Here is a 24,711-nt window from a genome sequence, read left to right on the forward strand (position 1 = left end):
TTTAGGTGCATGTGCCAGGAATGGCAGACTGAATTCCATTCCAGCAAGCACAAGGCAAGTGCAGCTTCTGAGAACACGCAGTATTCAGTGCTGGGTTCTGAACTCACACACTTGTCACAACTCCAGGTATTGTACTGACCTCCATGGGACTCACCAGGCACAGAAAGAACAGCAAACAGCAAAGCTGTCACTGCATGTTCTGTACCTCTCCCCACAGAACACTGCTCAGCTCTGGCTGCCCCACCTACTGTCATCTAGGAGGGTATGGAGATCAGCAAAGACAGGAAATCTCAATTATCCAGCAGAATCTTCCATACAGGGAGAAAACAGAGTCAGGAACTGATTTAGGAATAGAAAGCAGATACTTATGTAAAAAAGGCAAACCTAACAAAGAGATTATCCACTATGTTTGCTTTCTCCACCTCTCAGAATAAATCCAAGTCAATAGTTCAGTAAGACTATAAGCAAAGCAGCTGAAAGTAGAAAGTGAGAAAATATTTTTCATTTTGCTGTGATCATGGGTAAATGAAATCTTATGAAAACAACCTCCTCAGTTCATCATCTAGTGCAGGAATGGAAACATATCCACATGAATAAAGAAAAAGTTATTCAAGTACATATGCCGACACAATAGTATTTGCTGTTCTTTGCCCCTACAAGAAGCTCAAACTTTAATCCCATTTTGAGGTAAGAGATTTTGTTGTAAGAGAAAACCTTTGAAATCCTCCTTCTGTCTGATGTAAAGGCTTCAGTGCTCACACCACATGCCTGGAATATCCATTCTCCTCAGGGAAAGCATACCAGAGTAAAAACACACTCCAGAGAGGAGAGTCAGCCCACAGAACAGAAGGGCCTGGTCTCTGTCAGTAAGCAGAGTGGTGTCCCATGCCTCTCTCCTTCTCATTAAGTTGTAGCACAGCAAAATAATTCACTCTGTACTGAGCAGTAACAAAGCTCATTATCTCTGGCAAACAGACAAACTGCAGAACTGAAGGAAAAACATCCCTGAACTGCCTTACCCTGCCAGTGATGAGAATTTATAGCAGTCAAGGACACCTAGAGCACCACTGAGAAAGCACAAATACGCCACAGGAAGTTTATCAGAGCAAATGTGAGAGGTAAAGGAGGCATTCTGGAGACCAACCAAGGTCAGCAAATGTGGTTAACAGGCAAGAGAGACTGGGGTGGATAGGGACAAAATGAAGCATTGAGCTGTCATGACAGGGTACCTTAAAGTCAGAGAGAGATGCCATCAGCTCATCCAGTTCTCGTGTAGCTGAAGAAGCAGAAATTCGGGTCTGCTGCTGACTGGCAGTGACACGCTGAGGGCTGCTCACCTCGCCCTGGCTCACAGTGATTGCAGGCCTGGCCAGGGGGAAAAAATAAAATACAATTTGAAAAAGGGTGTGTTTAAACCTGGGAGGGCACTCCTAGACTTGAAGTCTCACTGTTCCCCCAAGTAAGCAGAGCATGAGGAGTTCATCAGCACAGCCCAACCTGGCCCAGCTTCCCCAACACATGCAGACCCCACCTCACATGTGCACACACATCCCATCCACTAAGAAACAGAAGATGCCTGAACATTCATTTTGTCAGACAGGGCTATTTGTGGTCAGCTGTAAACCTGAGCTTGAACAGCCCGCCTCTTAAGGACGACTTATGCATTTCTCCATCCAGAAGTAGATTATTAATAAGCACCAGCATCTTCATGTACCTGGCTGACTTCTGACCCTTCAGACAAAGCCCATCTTCCATCCATCGCTCTCCTGCAGCAGCTGCCCCTACGCTACAGTCACCATTCCCCCAGGAACCCATCCCACCCCACGCAAGCCTGCAATCACCAGTACTCACACTGGGCTTGGCACGGAGCTCTCCAGCTCATCCAGCAGGCTCTCCACACTGGGACGCACATCTTCGATCCCGCGTGCACCATTTCGCTTCGGCTTTTCTTTTGTCGGGGGTGCAGCCTTGCCTGCCCCTGAGCTGCTGTTCTCTGGGACAACATAGTGAGGGCCAGCCACGCTGGGCAGTGATGGGCTTCTGCCAGCCTCATCTGAAGAAAGGGGAGCAGAAAAAAACATTCAGAGCCTCATTTCACACACACTAATCGCAGGCAAGTACGAAACATTGTCCGAAAATCTTGTGGAACATCCATCTTCAAAGATATTAAAAACTTAACAGTGCAAGGGCCTGAGCAACCCAAACTAACTTTGAAACTTTAGTTAGAGGCAGTTTTGAAGTTGGCCTTGCTTTGAGCAGGGTGCTGCAGCTCAGACCTCAAGAGATCTCACCCTTACTAAATGAATCTTCGACTAAGGGCTGAAGGGGTCTCCCTCACTAAGCACGTTGGAAAGAAAAAGCAAACGACTATTCTGAGAATCAAATTATCCACTCATAGCAAGTATCTTACTACTCCTTACCTGCTGTGAAGCCGCTGGCAGGAGTATGCTGAACAGCATTCAGTTCCAGAAGGAGTCTGTCCAGTTCTGAGAGGTTGCTGCCCAGAGAGGAGCTGGTCATCGTAGGAGATGGTTCTGCGGACTTTTGCTTGTTCGGGAAACTGAAGACAAAAGGAAAATGTAAAACTTCTGCATCAAGATACAGCAGAGGTATGGAGGGAAACTCATTAGGCTCACAAAGTTTACACATGTGCTGTGGTCTTTTCAGGCTGATGCTTTTATCTCTGAGGGTAAAGAAGACACGTGCTTTGTGACACAACTAAACACAGCCACTGCTATTCTTGTAAATTACAAAAATAGCATTGATGGACAGGGCCTCTGATTTTAGGACTATGTGCTGCCCAGCCCTGTAGGAAAGAGTTAACTGTCTGTAGATCCAAAATGCACAGAACAGCAGCAGAACCATTAGCTCACATACGGGAAAATGGCTTGTTTCTGCTGACACCACACCAAGCAGCAACACCCTCCTCCCTGAGCAAGGGAATGCAGGGCTAGCACAGACTGGAGAGAGAGAGGCAAAGCACAAACCTCAGGTCAGCAGCAGAAACTGAGAAGCAGTAGGACATGTCATAACCTCTTGCAACACTCAAGGTCTCCCCAGGTCCTCACACCTTTAATTTGGGGAACTCTAATCAATTTATAAGAAAGTAACTTGATATTATTTTCTACTGTGTTAAATACACAAGCACGTATAAATCATTGGCTGTAATTACTGCTAGTCTAATATGGTAGATATAATTTACCACACAGAACTGCAAACTGTTCCAAAGCAGAACTTCACATTAATGCAGTGATTTTTATAGCAGTTACACTGTAGTAAGAGTCTTTCCATTGTCAATGGCAGGACCATTTTTTCCTCCTGGTTTTACAAATGAAGAAATAACTTTTAATGCTCTAGAAGTTCTTATTTTATCAAAAACATACTTTTCAAATCCAAAATGGGAACTTATGCCCTGTGCACAGGACCACATTATGCTCAAAAAGCTAGTATCTAGCAAGTTGACTCTGACACCTGTAACATCAGTGACAATTATGAATTCCATAAGGGAAGTTATCCTTCTCTTCAGGTTGAAAAACAAAATCCACAACTGCAATCTGAGAACATACTTCACGCCAAACCAACATACCAGCTACAATTCACACCAGAACCAAGCCATGCCAGACCCTTGCTCAAGAGGACTTATGGCTGTAATTACTTCCATTTCATACTAATTGCATGCAGTCATCTGAAAAAATTGCAATTACCATCTCCACTGGGCCATCTATGGCTAGGCTGCCCAGAGAGGAGCTGAGCTCTACCCAGAATTAGTTCTGGTTGGAAGCAACTTCCTGCTCAGCAGAAAGATGTTAGATTATGACTCCAAAGAAACACCAGTGTCTAAAGTATAAAACTGTGCCTAGGATGAATTTCTGACAGCCTCTGCATCACTTATCCCTATGTCAGCAGAAAGGTCTGTCCTACTGTGCAGGCTACTCTTCCAACCTTAGAGTGAGAGCAGCTGCCTTTGCAAGTGTAAACTTGTTATCTGTCAATCACCTACTGAGATGGAAGGTTTAAAAAGTTTGAATTTACCTGAAAACTCAAGTCCCTGCACACCCCACTAAGCCACAAGTACTGAGTTCCCAGGGAAAAATAACCCAAAGGCCATCCACCTCCTGTAGAACTTTTGTGCTGTTTAACAGGGGGGCGGATTTGTCACTTGTGTCTGGATCATATCCTACACAACACAATCCAGATCCTGCTGTGTCTGATGGATCCTTAACCTCCTGCAGCTGAGCAAGCCAAAGGGCCAGGTCAAAGTTTGAAGTGAGTGTCAAAGTTACAGTGGCACATTGCAAAAGAGGCAATCGAAACTGACACGAAGCAATATAACACACATGGGGAGCAGTGTTTGTTTCCACTTATAGAAGGCAGCTTGATCCTCAGCAGGCTCAACCTGTGAGTCAAGCTTATCTCTTAAAAGAGACAGGATACCTGTAGACGTGTTCCTCTTCACTGGCACGGGGAGTAGGAGAGCTGAGCCCGTCTCTAGGAACGGAGGCACTGGAGCTTTTGGCACTAGAGCTGTATATAGGAGACTGGGACTGAGCCTGTGGAAACAAGATTTGCGTTGGAAACAGTGAATACGAAACAAATATGTACACCACTGCATTACAAACCCATGCATTGACAGGGCAGAACAAAGCCCAGCAGAAAAAAAAAAAATCTGCTCTTTAGTCAAGCCAGTCTCTATCAGTTGAGCTACACTAGGAACAACAGTTTTCCCCTTATTTCAGACCTGCCTATGAGTCACAGTTTGTGCTGGAAACCCCCAGTCTGCCTTCCACAGGCTCAAGACAGATGACTAACACTAATCTCATCACACCACCGTTTTGTCAGCACAATGACGATGGCTTTCAAATTCTTTTCTGACATTCCTTCCAACCAGTTAGTTCTAATAAGAACTCCCACCTCCACCATTCCCCTGCTCTGTTCATAGCCAAAATCATCCTCACTTCTTCCTATTCCATCCTCTTTACTATCCTGAGAGATCCTGCACCCACAAAACAATCACCCTCCACCTGCACACACCCACTCACCTGCTGGTGGCCGTATCTGGGTGTGTTGGGTTGCCACTGGTCTAAGGGGTCGACCACGGTGCCATTCAGAGCCTCACTGGAGGGTGGCGGGGGCACCGGGGGCGGCACAGCAATCTCCTGGTACGTGTGGTTTCCAGTTGGGTAGGAGTAAGGAGTTTCCTCCGTGAGAAATACTGGTCGTTTGGAGATATGCGAGGTGGTGGATTCCAGGTCTGCCAGTAAGGCGTCTGCAGGAAAGCAAAAAAAAACCCCAACAAAATGGTAAAAGCCTGGAATACAGTTTTGTCTCTTTCTTCTTATTCAATGTAACTGTATCACAAGTTTTTTGGGACTTCTCATCTACGTTAATCTACCAAATGCCCTGAAAAACATTACTGCTGCTCAGGAATGAATGAGTTAATCAAAGTTCTACAACAAAGAAAACACCAAGATGTAACAAAGCAGTCAGGAAAGCTGTGTCAGTCTCAAATTTTTGCCTTAACTGGAAAAACACACAACAGGAACCCATAGTCCTACTGCACTCTGCAGAAGTGCAACCTAGGCAAGCCTGTCCAGAGACATACTCCAACAGGATATTGACACAGACTAATTACAGGCCCCACATCATCACAGAGTCATTTACTGTGGCCGCAGGCACTGCTTTCTGCAGGAAACAAGATCTCAGGAGGTGTTTTCTCCTGAGCCCAAGGTAGTGGAAGAAGCATGACACGTTCAGATCAGTCCATCAGTGCAGCAGGAGTATGTACTTCGGTCCTCCTAACAAAAATCCCTCTCAGTACATTATACAGTTAACAAGTTTCCAGAGGCTGCCAGGTAAACGCCATTTCTTCTGGAAACAATTCTGAACTAGATGGGTGGAGACTGCTCATGAATTCCTCAAGAGAAGGAAAATGTCCACCAGCTAGAAACACTGTCACTCGTGCCAGGCAGAGGACTCACATCACACAGCACTCTGCAAATATCTTATAGTACTGTCAGACATCAGGCATAAAAAGGCATTCCCAGCTTTCCAACAAATGTATCCTCTACCCATTACCAACTCCTCTGGGGTGACTCAAAGGCAAATCCTGACCTGTTGCACCTTCCAGCCCGTGCGCCCACCCTGCAGAGCCCATTGCAGCCCCTGTGGGGGGAACTCCAGTGAGCGCCTGCAGGTCTGTGCTGCACTCACTTTCCAAAGAAAGCCTCCCTGGCCACGTGCCCAGCTTTCCACTGGGGCAGCAGCACCAGTGCACACCTCCAAAGGCTGTCAGCTCACTGGAGACATCGGCGCTCTCCATGGAACAGCACCAGGACACACCTGGCAGGTCCCTTTGGAGACGTGGAATTCAGTCAGAAAACAGTAACACGCCTTCAGCAGAATTAGGAGGGGACACTCTGTGAACCCCCCTGCGTCTCCCTTCCCCCTGAGCAGACCCAGCTGTGTTCAGGGACTCAGCAGGCCCCTTCTCCCGCACACAGCAGTACCTGACACTCAGGTTTGGGGCACAGGGGCGCAGCCTGAGCGTGGCCACCCTGCAGTGTCCCCCACACTGGGTCACAAGGAGCTGGAGCTGTCTGGTGGCACCAGAATAGCAACCAAGCAACTGCTCGCGCTAATGGCTGCCCACAGCTCCCTGGGCAGCACCTGCCAGCCCTGAGCCACTTCCTGAGCACAGGACTCCACAGCAGCCAAGGCACTCAGCATGCCTTCAAGAAAATGTATTAGAAGAGGACACTATTATAGCATTACAAGATAAGGAGGGTGCCGCTTTTATATTCACTCTTTTCAAAAAACCAAAGCATCACAAAAGAAAAAATAAGCAGTCCTGCACTCAGAGGGCAGAATACAGCCATTAGTAAATTAAACACTGTGTTAAATTATTTCTATACACCTTTCATTTAGTTATAAAGATGCTCCGAACCATTAAAGTCGCAGGATCTATCTTCCTAAAGGGACCAAAATATCCCAGAAGCAGATTCTCTGAAGGGAGACAAGTACTCCGCAGCTGGGGAAAAATGAACTGAATCTTTTCAAGCAGAAGAACAGCTGGTGGATTCCAGAGTGAAAGGCACATACCTCCAGGGAACTGCCGATGAACCGCAATTCCTACAGTCAGGCAGGTCCTATGACTGGAGGTTTCACGCACACAACCTCCCGAGGCTCACCGAGAAGGAGTGGTTTTTGCTTCTCCCCTCCAATGACAAAGGCAAATCAAACTCCACCAGGAAGTGAAAATCCCGTGAGGGTGTTGGGCTCCTCCGGCCCTGCAGAGGGGACGCAAACCATTTTTCCACCCTCCATCTCCAGCCCTCAGTGCAGGACCGGCAGCTGTGACCATCTCGCCACAGAAACTCCCCCTGCTCGGCTCCTGTCTGTGCAGATGATCCATGGGACGGACACCCACTGCCTTCTGCTGATGGCACACACTGAGCTCGGCTACACGCAGGGATTTACTTTTGCAGGTCTGCGGAAGAAGGGAGGTCTGCACATACCAGGAGCACGGAGCCCCATGGCTGTGAAGGAGTTAAGATTAATGATTAACCTTCCCCATGCCCGCCCCCTTCCTGACTTGAGCAAACAAGGCAGAGCCGAGGAACGGAAAGCGGAGGGAGGAGAAAAGGCCGGAGAGGAAATCTCTCGGTTACTCAGACTAAACTCCAACTTTACAACTGATATGGAAGCAGCGGCACGAAGGCACCACCCCAAGCCAGAGGGACAGGAAAGGCGCTCACACACCGGTTTCCCGATGCGAAAGGACTTCTTGTGATTGCTCGCCCCCAAATCCGGCAATCCCGTGTGCTCCCTTCCCTGCGCCCCCGCCGCTCCAAGCTCACAGCTAAGACAGAGGGAAGGTCTTTCCCCATTCCCTCCCCGCTGCTGTTCCCGGATCCAATCCCATCAGCAACCACAGCTCCCTGAAACTCTGCTGAAATGGAAAATCGCGCCCGTTTAAAGGGCCCAACACCAGCAGCAGAACGTCCCTGGCGAGGGCAGGGTGAGAGTGACAGCGGCACCATCCCACCTCAGGACATCGCCCTGCCAGAGGGAAGCGAGTCCCCAACCCACAGGCACGGGCTGCCCGTCGCTCCCCTGGAGGTCAGCCCAAGGAATTCTACAGTCCAGAGCAAGACTTGAGGCTATTATTCAAAACCCAAACGAAAATTAACCAAAGGGATTAACGTTTTGTTTTCCATGAAGTACTTAATCCCAAGAGGTCCCAAAGCACCGCGCATTCATTTAGGATTTGTGCAACTACCAGAAGACAACGTGAAATAAGAGATGAGGGGAAAGAAGGGAGATTTATTAATGAAAAAAGATGCATCGCTCTCTCTTTTGCAAAAGGGACGAGCATCTGTAACCTGATGAACTGTGACAGGGATGCTGTGCCTTGTGCAGTGCTGCACCTCCCGTCACAGCACTGAGTTCACTACAGTGGCCGCTCCTTAAATGGAATATTAAATGCTTAAATAGAAGTATTAAAGTCTCGATCGATTTACTGCGTAATGAAGTGTTCCTGCCCAAGGTGACTCCTGAGGGACAGTGCTGCAGGACGTGTCGATGAGCCAGTTAGTCCCCACAACCCGGAGGAAGCAGCTGACGGGGCCACCACAAGGCAGCGACTCGGGCCAGCGCCCTCGGGCACCATCCATCAGAGGGCACCATCAACACCCTCACAGGGACAGAGCGACGAAACCCACGGCAGTGCCCAGCTCGGCAGTGCCTTCACCTCACCTGTCCAGCCCCGAAAGAGCGAACCTGTCCCCGTTTCAGGCACACAGAAGCTCGGCAGTGCCACGTGTGCTGCAGCTCCCCACTTCACGGAAACGCGCAACTTCACGGCAGCTACCGCCCAGTACTCCGGGAACAACCACAGGCTGACCTCACCAGAGCCTTGCCGCTGCCCCAAATACTCTCTGGAACACCACAGACAGAGCTCTAGGAGGCAGAACCTCCCAAGGATGAAGATCGTAGATTTAGTTATTGCTAGAGAATAGATTTAACCACTTCGTAGCAGTAAAGTATAACCAGACAGAGTTATAATGGACCTTCAAACCATGTCTCCTCCCCAGGCTCACCCTTCTCTCTACTCTCACCACTACGACGAGCCACTAACACAACTCACAGACAAAATCTCAACTCAAAGACATGTGCATGGAGCAGAATCACTCCAGTCTCCAAAGACTCGGCAGGATTCAGCTATGCATGGGCTGTGCATATAGAAATCTGTATTTTCCACTCCATTAGCAGGGTGCTGCTCAGGAGGGTGCAAAAGGGATACCTGCTAAAACACCACCAACCTGGTCACTCCTGCTTATCATGGCTACTACTCTGGAGCAGCTACACAGCCAATAAACCCCTAACTCACTGTGCACTACAGCACAGAGCACCTCAGCATGTGCACGGCTGGCCCTCCACGGGCTCAGGTAACCTGGCCAGCCACCCGCTAAAGCTGTGTGAAAACATGAATCAGAGGGACAGAGCCTTCCTCCCCTCCACTGGACCTCCCCGGTATGGGAGGACATTGCTGTTTGCATTCAGATGGGCTTTCTACACAGATTTTCCTGTGGAGGAGGGACAGTTAAAGAAGGATTCCACATTTGACACTTTTACCACCATAAAGCACTCCCAAGACCAAGACACCTGGAGGTCCAGTAACATTAGTTTGCTCCTCTCTCCCTTTCCTCACTTTGGCCAAAGATCATTATTACCTATGAGGTGCTTGGGGTTCTGGTCTACAAATCCTCCACACCACTCTGTACATCAGTTAGGTATGTACAAAGTGGTCCTTTAATACCAACTGCATTGCTTCAAGGTAATTCCCAGCAAGAGCCAAAGCTGTGCTGGTGACTTCAGCAGCTCAGGACAAGAACTCTCACGCTGACGTCCAATCACGCATTGAACCACTCAGAAAACATTCCTTCTACCACCGAAGCAGCAAGATGGAAGAACAGGACAAATGCTTCGGCTAAGCCCCATTTACCAGTTCAAGCTGCACTGAAAAGAGCAAGCTGTATGGTGCACATTCCTGTGCTATCTCCCCAGCCCACGGCTCCGTGGGCCGGGAACAGCTCAGGCATTCCAGGGGCTCCAAGGCAGGCTCCTTGGGCATCGCTGCGTGTCGGGATCCTGCAGCATCCTGCAGCAGCAACAGCCTCTGTGCAGCCAGGGGCACATTCTTCAGCTTCCCACTGCCAGGTCTGTCTGACACAAAGCAGTAACACCAGCCCAGGGGTCATGGCACTGCTCTACAGCCTGCAACAGCAATGGGTAATACCGGGGCTCCTTTGTGCTGATGCACACATCAACACCCCTTTCTAGGAATTTCAGCTGCATTCAGCTCCCTTAAATAGGTAGAGTGAAGTTACTAAAAAGAAAAGTATATATTTATATATTTTTAAATATATTTAGATGTATCTTCCCATGCATATCAAAGCATACTTTGTTCACTTCTCCTTTCCTGTGCATCTCAAAAAGGCTCCTGGATTAAGGTGACACAGTGAAGCAGAACACATCATGGACTAATTCTGAAAAAACCTACATGACAAGGCATTAACAAATTCACATTTGCCAACTGTCATCAAGCAGCTTTTCAATGCTAATTTTTCCTCAAGCAGTAAATAATTTTCCACTATTCATAAGCAGTTTAGAATTTATCTTTTTCTTTTTTTTTTTTCTTTTTTTTTTTTTTTTTAAGGGAGGCATTTTGGAGAAATCTAAATTTGCTTTCCTCTGGAGAAAGGATTTCGATGTGCAGTTCATCTCTCTCAGCAACTGAGGATTATTAAGCCATGCTGACACAGCAAATCACAGCATTATCATTATAGTGAGCAGATCAAAAGGATGGTGGTCAATTTTCTTCCACATCTCATCTACTGCTGGGGAGGAAATGGAAGCATAACCGAAGCAAGATACTTCAAATGCCTCAGATATCAGCCTTTCATTTCCAACAGCTGAAAGCCACATCTGCACATGTATCAAACCACACGTTGCTGTGGCTCTGCTTCTTGCATGGGACATCTGGAAAGTGAGTAGCACTGGAGACAGGAGTCCTCATGCAGCCAGCACAGAGCAAATGCAGTCAGCCACAGAGCCTCACCTCCCCCAGCATCTCCGGTGCCACATGTCCCCGACAGCCCAGACACAGCACACGGGGGAATCAGGATGAGATGTCTGAGCACAAGCTACAGAATTTCCTCTGCTGCAGCTGCACAGAACAGGTATCTGCACCTACCCTATTTTTTCCCCTGCCTCTATTTACCCAAATAGGTAGAACTGCTTCAAGTTTTCACGGTATAGGCAGCAGAAGATTCCTAGAGGACAGGCAAATAGAAATAAAAATCAAGATACCCCTAAGGGCAGCTCTCAATGAGGACATGGACTTTACATGTTAATCATGTCTCACTCGGCATCAGAGGAATTGCAGACCTCTCACTGGCAGAATCACACACCATGTCTAGACTTTTTTTCTTAATACCTGCAGGATGCTGAATTCAAATCCTTGATTGTTGCTGTCCCCTAAGAGAATGAGGGGAAGGGAATTGCATCTCCAGAACTGAAGTTTGAGCTTGCAGCCTCATCTGAGCCACCTCTTTGCAAAATCCCTGAATGCAAACTTTAAAAATCTCATTAGGTTCAAATAAGTCTTCTCCCCCACCTCCAGGAGTAAATCCAGCTCCAGCTCAAATAGGGAGACAGCTCAAGGCAGTAACCCAATCCCTGGCATGACAGTTTTATGTTGTGAGTAACTGCAGAGGAATGGGGAGCCTGGGTATATTTATCCTGTTAAACAGCCTTTCAAAAGAAATATTTGCAGTGCTCTACAAGACCTGCATCAAGAAGACTTGGTGGAGCCATGCTAGGACTTCTCACTGCCCTGGGGTTTGACTGCAGGAGGTGTGGGGAGCCCCAAACACCAATGGCAGGAATTCTCATTCTGATTTTTCTCAGCAAAATGGAAGAGCTTTATCAAAAACAGGAAAATCATGAACATGTAAATGCGGGCATTGACTTCTGGGTAGAAGACATTTATTAACAGGTTCTTAAGGCATTATATTCTAATCAATGCTTTTAAATGCAAAAAGATCAGAAACTACAAAAGCAATAAAATACAAAGACTACATTCAAAATGAGACCTTAAAAACTCAAAGTGCAATTAGATTCTCTTAAAATCCTCAAGTTCTCCAGTTCACATATATAGAAAGCATGTAAAATAGCTTGGCTCACTGTGTAAAACATTTTGAGGAGATGACATTTAAAAGTTTTCCAAAATTTAACCAATATGTCAAGAAGGTGGTTAGAACACAGGACACATAAAAAGCTCTCAGCTTTCTCGTGAAGCAGGGGCAGATTGTTATTTAAGATACACAAAAAGTCAAGGCACAAAAGATAAGTCATTTTCCAGACCTAACAGCTGGTGTATCAGCACAGAGCAGCCACTGGGATTTTTACTTCACATTGCCCAGACATGCCTCGAGGAAGTTCAAATTGCATTATCAGTAAAATCATTCAGCTCTTTCTTTAATGTACTGATGTTTAAAGCCTTGTGCTTTCTCACTATGGGGGTATTGGTGTAAATCATGCCTTGTGTCACTGCTTAACAAAAAGAATGTCCAAACGATTATCAATATGTGGTATGGTAAATTAAGACATTAGCCATTAAAATTTTGAAGCTTCTCTCTACTTTCATACCAAAACTGCCCCATAACATCAGCAAAACTTTGCATTTGTGGCACCGATTTACAAACTTGTGTGGGTGCTCCCAAAAAGCTTAACAGCAAAGGCAACCTCCCAGCAGCAGTTATGCCTGGCTATCCCAGGCTGCAGAGACAAACTGAGCAAGGATTCCTCCCGTGACAGCCAGAACTGCTGCCAGAATCAGGTGGTGGCAGGCACCGTGAATCCTTTCTGTGCCGTAACTGGAGTACTGACAGCCAAACCAGCGAGCCTTGCCCAGTACAGCAGCCCAATCACCCAGCTCTGACCACTATCAGCAAATGTCCAAACAGACAAGACACTGCAGTGTGAGATGTGGTCTGCATGAGCAGCTGCAGCAGTGACTGTGGCTTCCTTCCCCAACCACTGAGACCCAAGCTGGAGAGCTTCTTCCAGAGCTTGTGGCCAACTAACTGGTCACAACTAACATGCACCATGCACTACTACCACCCCGAGCCTGGGGGTGTAAAAGAGTGTGCAAATACAGCCTTTGTGAAACAATTTCAGGAACTGTTTATATCAGTAATTACTCACTGCACATTGGGAGATGAACTGCAAACCCCTGGAGTGCTCTGGCTGCAGCTCCAGCAGAGCTGACACCATCACACACTGCCAGTGTAATGGAAAAGCCCAGGGATCCCCCCTTCCCCAGCCTGCAAACCCAGGCTGCTCCTGGAACTTGCCCTGCTGATCACCAGACACTTTCTAAACTAATTCAACTTACTAATACAATAAAAGTTTGCTGAGGTGTTGGTTTCGGTTTTTTTAGATAAATTCATTAGGTTTCTTGGAAGCACAGCTCCAACCACTCCATGACTTAAGTAGCTTTTAAAAAATGTATTTAAAAGACCAATGCCAGAACTGAGCCCTTGTTCAAGTAAGTGAATAAAATTTCTGCTTTAAATGGAAATGCTCTACTTTCACCTTCAAAATTAGGGCCAGAACACAAATTGTAAATCCAGCCCATCCAGCCATTAGTTGAAAGAAATCACTTACCCTCCTGTCAGATTCCCATAACTCAGATGCAGCTCAGATGCAGACCAGTGCAAAAGGCAGCCTGAAGATGCAATCAGCAGACAGCTCAAACTGAAATGCTCCTCATTCTGGAGACACCTCTCACCATTACCTGCCACTTCCACCTGAGCATACACTGATATTTTATTTTGACTTTCCAGCCCCAGAATAGTGACATAGCTCAGTCCCTAGGGCTGCACATGCTATGTACCCACTGATGCTCTAATTTGTGCTGCTGAGCTGAAGAGTGAGCTTTTGACAGAGACGTCTGACCATAAAACTGAAGATAAGCCAACTCTTTGTATGCTACAAAAAGCCAGCAGACGCCATCATGTGAGCTCAGACCTTCCACCAGATCCCTCTGATGGGCAGGAGGGCTATTTGTGTGTGCATGTGCTGAAAAACCATTAATGTCACCGCTAGATCCTTCCTGGGTCTTGCCCACACCGTTTCCTCGTAAATTAATACATTTCTGTGACACCCAGACCTGCAGTGGCGTGTGTGCCTGCAGGGTGAGGGTGCTGGAGCGCTGGGCAGCATCACGTGCAGTCAGCAGGTTCCTGTGCAGCCCAGCAGCTGCAAGGCTCTCAAGGGCACAAGGACACTGTAGGACAACCAGCTGACCAGTGTGCGGCTTGACACCAGCAGTCCCTGGGAGTCACAGCCCCATTCCTTGAAGGGAACACCCCAGATCCACCTCGTGTCATCTTGGATGTAACAGGCTGGGAAATCCTTGGGCTGCTGGCTCCGTTCACATCACCAAGCTGGCAGGGAGGTAACCTAATCTTAACTAGTTCCACAGGGCATGGGCTCAGCAGCTCAGCATGCTGGCTGGGAGACACTGCAAGTGCTTTAAAGACTGAGTCAGCACAGCTTCCTGGATGGAACAATAAAAATCCACAGCACTCCCTGGCCTACAGTCAAAGTTGTGTGAAGGAACCACAAATGATTTTCCCATAGGACTAGAATTTTTCCATTTAGCTCTTTGAACATTAGACTCCCGCTTAAACTGGGTGAGAGAAATGAACCACCACCTACAAAAGAAAAACACATAGTTATTCTGCCTTTCTCCAACTTCCTTATCAAAACTTTCATCCCCTTTACACCGTTCATTAGATGGCTGAGATAATGGAAGTCCCACAAGATACGTAACTACTTTTGTGGTCAGAGATAAATATTCTTCAATATGTCACAAGTGTGCTGAGCATCCTCACACTGAAAGTGATTTGTGTTTTAAGTCCCTTCCATCAGAAGCGAAAATGCTCCAGAGAAACAAAATACAGTTTGAATATTTTTTTTTTTGGTTTTCAGACAAAAAGCTGCTAAAACCAAGTGTAGCCTTTTGAAGTTCTTTAAATTAACCTCAGCTGACCACTCCACTGCCTTCCCTATCACATTCAAAAGCTGGCAACAGGAACACCAGGAAGAACAAACTCTTACTGACACTGAAGATCTAAGGGCAGCAGAGAGGAAAGTAAGGCTGGCTGTTGTTTTCTCCACCTACTGCCTCCAAGAGGAGCACTCAAACGGAGCAGCAGCACTGTGTCACCGACTTTGAGAAGCTGTTCCCTCCCAAAGGTGCGTCCTCCCATTTATTTCTCATTTCCTGCCACATACAGCATCTCCTTTTTTATAGCATGGTTTTCTCCACACTTAAAGTGCAAAGAGACATCTTGTATTTACTTCCCTCTGTTTATAGTCCTGAGCAACAAACAGCTATGAAAAACACCCTATGCTAAGACTGACTGCCTAAAACTGAATTCATGTTCCAGCTTATTAACAAAAATGTCTTCCATTTCACAGCTACCAAAGGCTCCTGAGAATGCCAGATCCAGCTTCACAAGCCTTGAATGCCTCCAGAGATTGATTCATGCTTGTGTGAAGCTGAAACAGAAAATAATCCTTTGTGTGGTTCCTGTCTACCTAGATTCACTGGACTGTCAAGAGTCCTGATAACAGGAAACCATTTCCAAAGATGGAAAAGCACAGTCAAAAAATTCTTCCACTGCTCTATGAACAATCTTTGGGAAAATGAGGAAAAGCTTGTCAAGGGTTTGCACATCACAGCTGCAGCACATCCTGTGACACAGCACATGCAAAAGCTGAACTGACCTCAGCGTTTGCACAATGCTGAAGAGCACAAAGCTGGGCTCTGCTTCACTGGACAGAGAAGCTGGAGATTGCACAAGAGGAGGATCACAAGGTGATCATAAAATGTAACCAGCCTTACCCAGTACTCCAGCTCCTGACCTCCAGGGATTCAGACCACTATAATTTAAGTACCACTGTCCTCAGATGATTATCCCACCCGTAAGTTACAGCACTTACCACATGGAAGCCTTTTTCAGTCACGGGTCTCACAGCTCCACACCCTAAACCTACATCTCCACATATTCTATTTCGTATTGCTAGAACTGGCTGTGGCAACTGCAGGCAGCAAAGTCTGCAGCCACTGCACCTGAATCCCAACGAGGCTCACAACTCAGAATCCTCATCCCAACATACACACTCCCTTGACAGCACAAAAGAAATGTACCTTTCAGAAATGGAGAACTGAGATGCACCCCTGAACAGCCCAACAAAACATGGCAAGTCCATATTATATCAGAATAGAAAGCAATTCTGACTCTCACGCCTGTACTAAAAATATTTAAGTTGGAATTTCTCAGCCTGAATCTGCTGCAGTCTGCTATGAGCTCCACCTGCCAACTGGTCTTTTGTCAGAATCCTCTCCTTTTGGAAGCAAATTGACTGGTGTTCAACAGGCAGTTAGAGCTAGCCCTGTAAAAGATCACAAGGAACAACTATCTGCACAAATTAGAGTCTCCATTTCTCTCCCTGTGTGTCAGCTGTGAAATTGGAAACAGCTTTGGGCTCCAAGGAGGGTAAATACAGCCTCTGAGAGTCTTCTCCTGGAGTGGCTCTTCTTATGCAAGATCTATTTCTGATCTCTGCCTGACAGCAAACACATTCTCAGGCATTTCCAGGAAGTCCCAGACAAAGGCAGCAGCAAATGGCCAATCCTGACCCAAGTGTCTCTGGGAGGGAGGTGGGTTGGCTCAGACTCAAGCGAGGGACAAACAGGAATGAAACGGCATCCTGGCCAGTTTGGTGGGAGGAACAGACTGGAGCGAGTGTAAACATTTTACACAAACAACTAAACAGTTAACACCTCACTGCTGACCTGGGCTGGATTTTAGCCTACATTCTAGATGGGAAAAAAAAAAACTTAATAAACCTCAAAACACTAGTAACCGATACACTGCCTTTTTTAGACCTTTATTTATCCTTATGAGTGCAAAATATTAAGTTAACCCTTCTTGTGCATGTTGTAAGAATTTTCATTTGCTGGTGGCTTCCCTCTGAAAGTTTCTAGAAGGAGTGCAACAGGATCTACTCTCCTCTGAAAAAACAAAACAAAAAATTTATGAGCACCAAACAAGCAGCCACCAAAATGACCCCTCAGGGAAAATTTCCAGGGCCAAGGCCTCTGGACAAAATACCAACTCTCTTGTATTCCTACAGGAAGAGGGGCTCAGCCAAGCCATCTATCTGAGGAACCAGACCCTTCCTGCTGCACCAGCGTGCAGCTGCTCCACAAGCACTAGGTCAAAACACAGCTCTGCCATTCTACAAACATCTGACAAATCTGGCACAAAGGAGATCTCCACTTGACAGAAGAGTCCAAGGATGGGAATAGAAGCAGCAGGAAACAAGACACTGGATTTTAAACCACAGCTCTGGTAACAGAAGCTCAAGGCTTGAGTGCAGAGGTGTGCAGCACCCAGCTACAACAAGCAACCCTCTACGTGCCCACTGAAAAGAGGGTAGACAAGGGCAATTTTAAGCCTTGCATTGGTATTTTGTTGAGATTTGTACAACTGAAAGTCGTCATGAACAGCACTGAGGTTACAACATATGCTGACCCAAGACTACCCAGTCCAAGCAGCTTCTAAGCAGTAGCTTAGTGTGAAATCAACAGTGGCAAATCACAACATTGTGAAGACACAGCAGTGGTCTCCAAATCTCTGGGCAGCAGCAATCCTGGTGTGCTTATGCTCCAGAGCCCTCAGGTGGAAATGAGAAGGGTCTGGGTTTGACCTCCCAAGGGGGTCCCTCACAACAGCTGTAGAGCATTTGTCAGCTTGGAGATCATAATTTGGTAAGTGCTGATTCTAACTCATCTACGGAAGGAAAACATGTTACATCAGGGTTTACAGTGCAACAGAGCGCAGGAGCTCCACTGGACAGTGAGCACCCTGGAGTGAAGGATACGGTTTCGTAAGATGCAGAAAGGCAAATTAACAGCTCACCACTGCCAAAAATGGAGAGGTTTTACTCCCTCTTCCAGACATGTGCTGCTGCCACTTACTTGTGCAGGCTCTGGCTCTCGCAAGACCCCTCTGTGAGCCAGCCCAACACAATATACACCAATGGAAAAAAGCTGACTGTCTTCTTTTGGGTCAGGGAAGAGATGAGCACAGCAGTAAGCAGGAAGGGCTACGTCCAAACAGCACAGAAGGAGAAAGGATAAGTAAAAGCAAAGCCATCTCCCTCTTCAGCAGAAGCAAGCCCTCGTATTGACTCGAGCAGCAGCAGGACCAGCACCCTCAGACATCCCAGCAGCACACAGGTAACCACAGAGTCAGGAACAGCCCTGCTAAGGATCCCTGTGATCCTCTCCATCTGCTTATGTAAAAATGGGTTTGGACACAGTTGCAGACAAAATACTTACAGAGCTTGCGCATTCCAAGTTAATTATCTGCCTTTTAAAAAGTAACAGAAACAGGAAAGCATGTGGACCCTATTACCAATAAAGGGAAGAGTAGGATTTGCGCGGTTATGCAATAATAGACATGGAACTTGAGGGGAAAAAAAATAGCATCTTTTAAGCTGTGGAAATCCTATCCAAGCAGCATAAACAGATCTGAATATAGACCCATCTAGGCAAAGTGCCAGTTACAAAATTTGAGACACACTTAAAGATGATGAAATAAAGGACTGAAATACTAGTGTAAACTCTGAATTCATTAAAAGAATTCTGAATTCGTTAAAAGCATTAGAAGCACAAATTCTGCCAATGAGATGTAGAGTGCCCTGGCTACCAGCAAAAGGAGGATTCCAGTAATAAAGAATAGGGACACTGAAGAGACTCTGTAATCATACCCATATTTAATACAGTCTTATTGAGGCATTCCTATCCTGAAGACTCTCAGATGGGATATCAGAATGCAGACTTGACAGATTTTAGTCCTTGAAATGTATTCTTTTCATTAGTTTCAGCAACTCCCCCTTCAGTAAGTAACAAGCACAGCTCCCAAGAGCATAAATGCAAAGAACATTCAACAAATGCAAATCTAGCCTTAAAAAGCCAGGGTATCTCAAGTTTTAAAAGGCTGTGTCAATAAGGAGATACAGAGTCCCAGCAAATCTCACCCAGATAAAAAGTTAGTATATTGAGATATAAGTAAAGACTTGCTGGCTTGACCTGCCAAACACTCTGAAGTGGGTTGCTTCCTTTTTTTAAAATGGGAACTTGTGTCAAATATCATAGGTGGTTTAACTGGCTTATTTAAAATCGAATTACTAAGAAAGTACTCTCAAAATGGCGGATGTTTCTTTTAAGAAGTTTTCATTTCTGCAAGGGTTCTCTGCAACAGGGTGGGAGCAGACTTGGAAGCAAAACCAAACTCTTTGTAAGCCAAAAAGTGTAAGTCATCATCAACAACTGACTTTACATAAAGCGCTGCCAAAAGCACAATGTAAACTCACAGAGCAGGGCAGGGGGAAATGACAACAAAATATTTCACATTTTTCAGTCGTGTGGATCTTGGTGCTACTTATAACTATAATAGGTAGAAAGTTTTAAAATGAAGCTTTCAGTCTGATAAGCACTGCACTGTAACTTAAAAATAACTTGAGTTATTGCAGATAGCGGGTAAGCAACAGCTTTGAAAGACAACAGAGTACAAGGGGCCAAGAAGCACATGGTTAAAAATCCAGTTAAAGCAGCTTCTTTTCACTTTAAAAGCAGCTTCTGGGAATGAAAGGAGGACAGTGTTTCAGAAATGAATGTGGGAACTGGTGCCCTGGTCCACTTTGGGAGATGTGGGTGGCAATTTGATGGAGACTGCTGATGGCTCTATAGCTGCAGAGCTCTGACGTAAGTTTATTATTTTTTTAGTATTGGCAGAAGAATGTGGCTCAAGGGTTTCACAATTTCATGACACTGTCCCACTGCAAGAAAGAAAATTGTTAAATCTAGACAGAAAACTAACATTTTTAGAGCTGGAGTATATTGGAGCCTGTGATGGAGAAGAGCTGGAGAATGTTTAAGGTTTTCTTATCTCTTCCTACACGAGAAGGTAGATGACCCATCATTGTACCTGTCATCTGGCACCATGACACAAGTACCAGTCACAAGTCTCTTGTTTGTTTCAGCAGCAGCAAGAGAAATAGTGAGGATATTTTACCAAGAGCAGTATTAACAAAGCAATTAAACACAACAGCTTCTTCAACTCAGTGCCTGAACACAAGTTGTTGTTGCTATTTGATAAAGAAAACATTTATTCTATCAAGCAAATGCTTCTACTCATAAGAAAACTCCTGACCACAGGAGAGAACAACTGAGGAAAAAAAAATTACAAAGACCAGAGAGAAAGTAGATTTTTGAGAGGTAGAGATGAGTAAGAGAGACCGATCTCCAGCACTGACCAAAAATGGAAATGGCAGCAATACTGAAATAGAAGCAGCGTGAGAATAAACTTCCCTTTCAGAGGTATACATGAAATAAATCCTCCCTCAAAATACTTTCTAAAAAAGGGTTTTCAGCATGATCTCTGATTGTCCCTCCACCAATCCTATGATAAAAGTCACCAATCCTCTGAGATAACTGGAGAGACTGTTTTGCACTAGTCTAGAGAAGTCAAGATTCCCAGTGCCTACATTTCTGCTTTGCTGAAAGTTAAGTTGACCTCTTTGCCTCAGCTCATCATGTTCTTCCCCGCTCTGCCCTGAACTAGCACACAGAGGAGAGGAGATGAATTTTCCTATCAAGTACCTGGACACACTCATATTTTATATGGACATGCACTCCCATCACTTTCATCCTGTTACTGCTGGGTAACAAAAAACTAACCTGCTCCACCTCAAACCACCCTGGCATTCACAGCCCTCAGAGAAACCCAGGGACCAGGCTCTGCCACTCACACATCCCATGTCCAGAGACAACGTCTCACACATGCACAGCAGTGCAACTGCCCTCTCACCAAGAACAATATTCCACTTCTATCTTTGTGACAAATCCGAGCCTAGAGTGTTTGGGGCAGCTGGAAAATAGAGAAACTCCAACTCCTTTCCCCCCTCCAAGACAGAAAACAACAACAAAAAAATAGCTGTTTCTGCCAAGCAAGTACTGAATACACTGCATTCCATTTCAATTAAAACAATTATTCAAAAGCCAGCCAAGAATTACATAAAGCTTCCTCCCTGCACCACCCCCAGCCCCTTCCTTCAACCCCTCCTCCTCAGCAAACAGCCTCCCAACCCTGCAAGGACAGGAGCACACCAGAGACACAGCTCCGAACACCTGGCACCCCACTGGCCCTCCCATCCCACAGACAGCATTTTCCAGACCCAAGCAATACAATCAGGGGGCTCCAGCAGATCCAGACAGCCCAGAAGGTCTCAGAGTTTCACATCATCACAGCCATACCATGGTGATCTGTTTCAAGTAGAGTTCTCCCTTGTATTTGATGGAAGGTAGCATCCAACAAATGAAGCCCTTTACCAACCCTTACAGGAAAATGAATGATAACCTAACTGATTTTCTAACTCACACCAAGGCTTTTAAGCACAACCCCAAGCCAGAAGGTGCTGAAGGCACTGGATTTAAGCAGTTAAGAAGTACAGGAGCAGCATGCCAGAGCAGCTGTGAGGCACTGCCCAAGAAAACTGCTCGACGGCCGAGCAGCGAATCTCAGATTAAGCACAAGATCGAAAACTACAAGTTTAGGATTATAACAACTTGACTGACAAATTCATCTCAAACTCCACACAGCCACTCCACAGCTCCCAGCCTGACTGACAGTGCTGAGCTCCTCATCTTTCACAGGAGAAATAAAAGGCAGCTTCTTCAGGCCAACGCAGCTCACCCACTCACAACACTGAGTTGGCCACTGATAAGAGATTTCATGACGTGGATGAAATGGCATTTTGTTCCCTCCCCCAGTGCCCCAGCTCTCTGCAGGGATCCTGTCTAACTGCTGGAGCTGCTCACAGCCAGGCAGAATAGTTCCAGCTGTGTGTCACACTGCCTGACCAGGCCTACACAGCCCAAAAAAAGTCTCCCATATAAAACCATAATGAACAGGAGCTTCAAACCAGAAGTACTACTCTAGGCACCTTACTCTTGGGGATCATCTCTGCCCAAAAGGGGTCATTTGCTAGCAGAAAAAAACACCAAAACAACCCAAACCTAATCCCAAGGCAGCTGCTGAGAAACAGGGAGCAACGGATGCAAGTAATGGTGAAACAAAACGAGCAGCAGAGACCAGCCAAGCAGTCATCTTATTCCAGCTCATGGGTAACCTCAAGTGACATGCAGTTAGCCTTAGGCTTTGTCTGACCCACCTGAAATTAGTGGCTTCAACCCAAAGGAAACCTTTTCACAGAGAAGCCGTGAATTTGTTTAGAACCATGAAAGAGAATAAAACAAGGGAATACTAAGCCCCTAATCCACGGCAAATCATTTACAGCCCTCTTGCCCATGATCTTTTCTACCTCTTGCTTCTTCTACCACCTCCTGCTCTTACTAAAACTCAGCCTAACCACAGTCCCTGAACCACCACAAACTTCCCCATAGCACAAAGTGAAATTCTCTGTTCACTTTCCTCTTCAGCAATGGAAATAAAGCAAGATACTGTGAGGCATCTCGACAGACACAGGATTAATTCTGTCTGCCAGCTCAGTTCTGTGACAAAAACATGAGACTGGTTTATTCCTGGAGCCCCCATACAGTCTGATTTATAGCTGAGCCATTTAAAGCACAATTCCCCATGCAGAGTGTCATTCAGAAGGTTTATTCCCTTAAGCACCATTTACTTTTCTCGATGTTCTTCAAATGATTTGCAAAATGTTAGAGGTTTAAACACGTGCAATAAACAGTGAAAAACCACAAGAAATCAAGCTACACTCCACTGCGTGCTGCCAGCCAGACACTCAGTACCTCACCAGCAGAGCCATGTACGCAGATGTGGACATGGTAATAAGAACACTGTGAGAAGTGGCACGACAAGCTGCACTGGACAACTTCAGACTACCTCATCATCATTTAAATAACTTGAACTGGACTTGTTCACAGTGTAGAGACAGTCCAGCTCAGGGAAAAAGGAGCCAAGCACTAAATGCAGACTGCCTCCCCCTGTGGCCTGCCTTAAGTTCTCTTGGCTCCTCAGTTTACAGTTGTCTCAAACTCCTTAGAAAAATTTCCCGTGTAAATTCAGAATAGTTACTGTCTGCTAAAAGAAAAAGCTGCATTTGTGTGAGCAGAAAAAGCATTTACCAGACTCCTAAACAGCACAAACAGGGACTCAGTTCCCGTAACCAAAACACCAACACCAAACTTGTTCCACAGCACTCCAGTTGCCATTTCAACTTGTTTGCTTCATCGGGATTTAAAAACACACATGCACAGAAGAGAAAGCATGGATTTTAACACCCAGCAGCCGAGGACTGCCCCCAGCTAGCTGGTTGCTGCTGCTCTGGGGCCATTTGCAAAGAGAATGAGCATGAATGGGAAAAACAGCTAAAACTGCTATGAGAAAGTCATCACTCACCTACTATTTTTATGGCATATCTCAGCACACAACATTCTTTGAATGACTTCATGACGCTCTGTGGTAAAGACTAGGGTAGAACTACTGTGGGGAACTTGGAAAGGAAAGGAAATCTTTTCTCCCTACTCACAGCCTGTCATAATGGGGGTTGGAGAAAGGATGAGCAATCAGAAAGGCAGAGAGGGAACATTCAACAAGCCTGAGAAAGGAAGAAAAACTTGTAAATCTAATTCAAACTTGCCACTGTAAACTTTTCCAGCAATGGTGACCAGAAAAGCTTGAAAGAAGCTTTTCAGCTAGAAGCTATTTCAGAAACACAAAGATCTTAACCAACATAACCACACTTTGCAGGTAAGGAGTAATTACCCCTGTTTCACAGACAGACAAACAACATGCCTTAAGTTAGGGTGCATTTTTGAGGCTGTGGATAAATGGTTACCTTATGTTATATTAAACATCACCCACAGCTGAAAGAGGTGGCCTCAATTCCCAGTCCACCATCCATGTAAAAAAATGACTTTGAGAAGAATCAGCTTGCTGACCCAGTTAACTGTCCAACAGTTACTGTGGACACAAGCAAGGCAGATGGCCACAGGGAACACCTCAGCAGTTAAATCAAGTAAAATCAACTTGAGATCACAGCTTATTCTCTAATCCATCCAACTTCAACCAAAGTGGAAGGTAATGGTGCCACTTCTTACCTCTACTCTGCACTACTGGATGTAGTAATCCTGCCACAAAGAGACAGTTCTCTCCCTACTTATCATTTTAAAATTCAATATCCTAACAGTCATGATAACCTGTACTCCCAGGGTTTGTTACTAAACCTCAGTTAGTTAGCACAGGCCTGAAATGAGCAAGGAACTCACTCCCTAAACCTCATCTTATCACAGCGTGAGAAAGCTTCCCACAGACAATGTCTCACTTTCAGGCAGCTGGAACAGAAGAGCATCTTCATTAACAGCTTCCGCATCGGACAAAAAGGGACACACAGGATCAGTACACAAAGAGGAAAGTGTAGGCTGAGACCAGAGCAGGAAACTGGGACCAGAGATCCTATTCACGCACACTGATTTCCACTAGCACACACAACTGCATTCAGAATCTGCTCTGGCTGTCTCCAAAG

The 24,711-nt window shown here is 45.9% G+C and overlaps 1 protein-coding gene across 4 annotated transcripts in view; it reads right to left on the bottom strand.

Annotated features, from left to right (window-relative positions):
- PXN (paxillin) overlaps positions 1 to 24,711 on the bottom strand; it is a 54,046-nt gene that overhangs the window by 15,936 nt on the left and 13,399 nt on the right. For all 4 annotated transcript variants that reach the window (XM_040080947.1, XM_040080944.2, XM_040080946.2 and 1 more), the window contains 5 exons: positions 5,040 to 5,266; positions 4,435 to 4,550; positions 2,421 to 2,560; positions 1,852 to 2,053; positions 1,230 to 1,365 (listed from right to left, as the gene is read on the bottom strand). In XM_040080947.1, the coding sequence (XP_039936881.1) occupies positions 1,230 to 1,365; positions 1,852 to 2,053; positions 2,421 to 2,560; positions 4,435 to 4,550; positions 5,040 to 5,266 (821 nt within the window). The remainder of the gene's footprint in view (positions 1 to 1,229; positions 1,366 to 1,851; positions 2,054 to 2,420; positions 2,561 to 4,434; positions 4,551 to 5,039; positions 5,267 to 24,711) is intronic.

This window comes from Hirundo rustica, chromosome 17, assembly GCF_015227805.2.
Source record: "Hirundo rustica isolate bHirRus1 chromosome 17, bHirRus1.pri.v3, whole genome shotgun sequence".
Classification (NCBI taxonomy): Eukaryota; Metazoa; Chordata; class Aves; order Passeriformes; family Hirundinidae; genus Hirundo; species Hirundo rustica.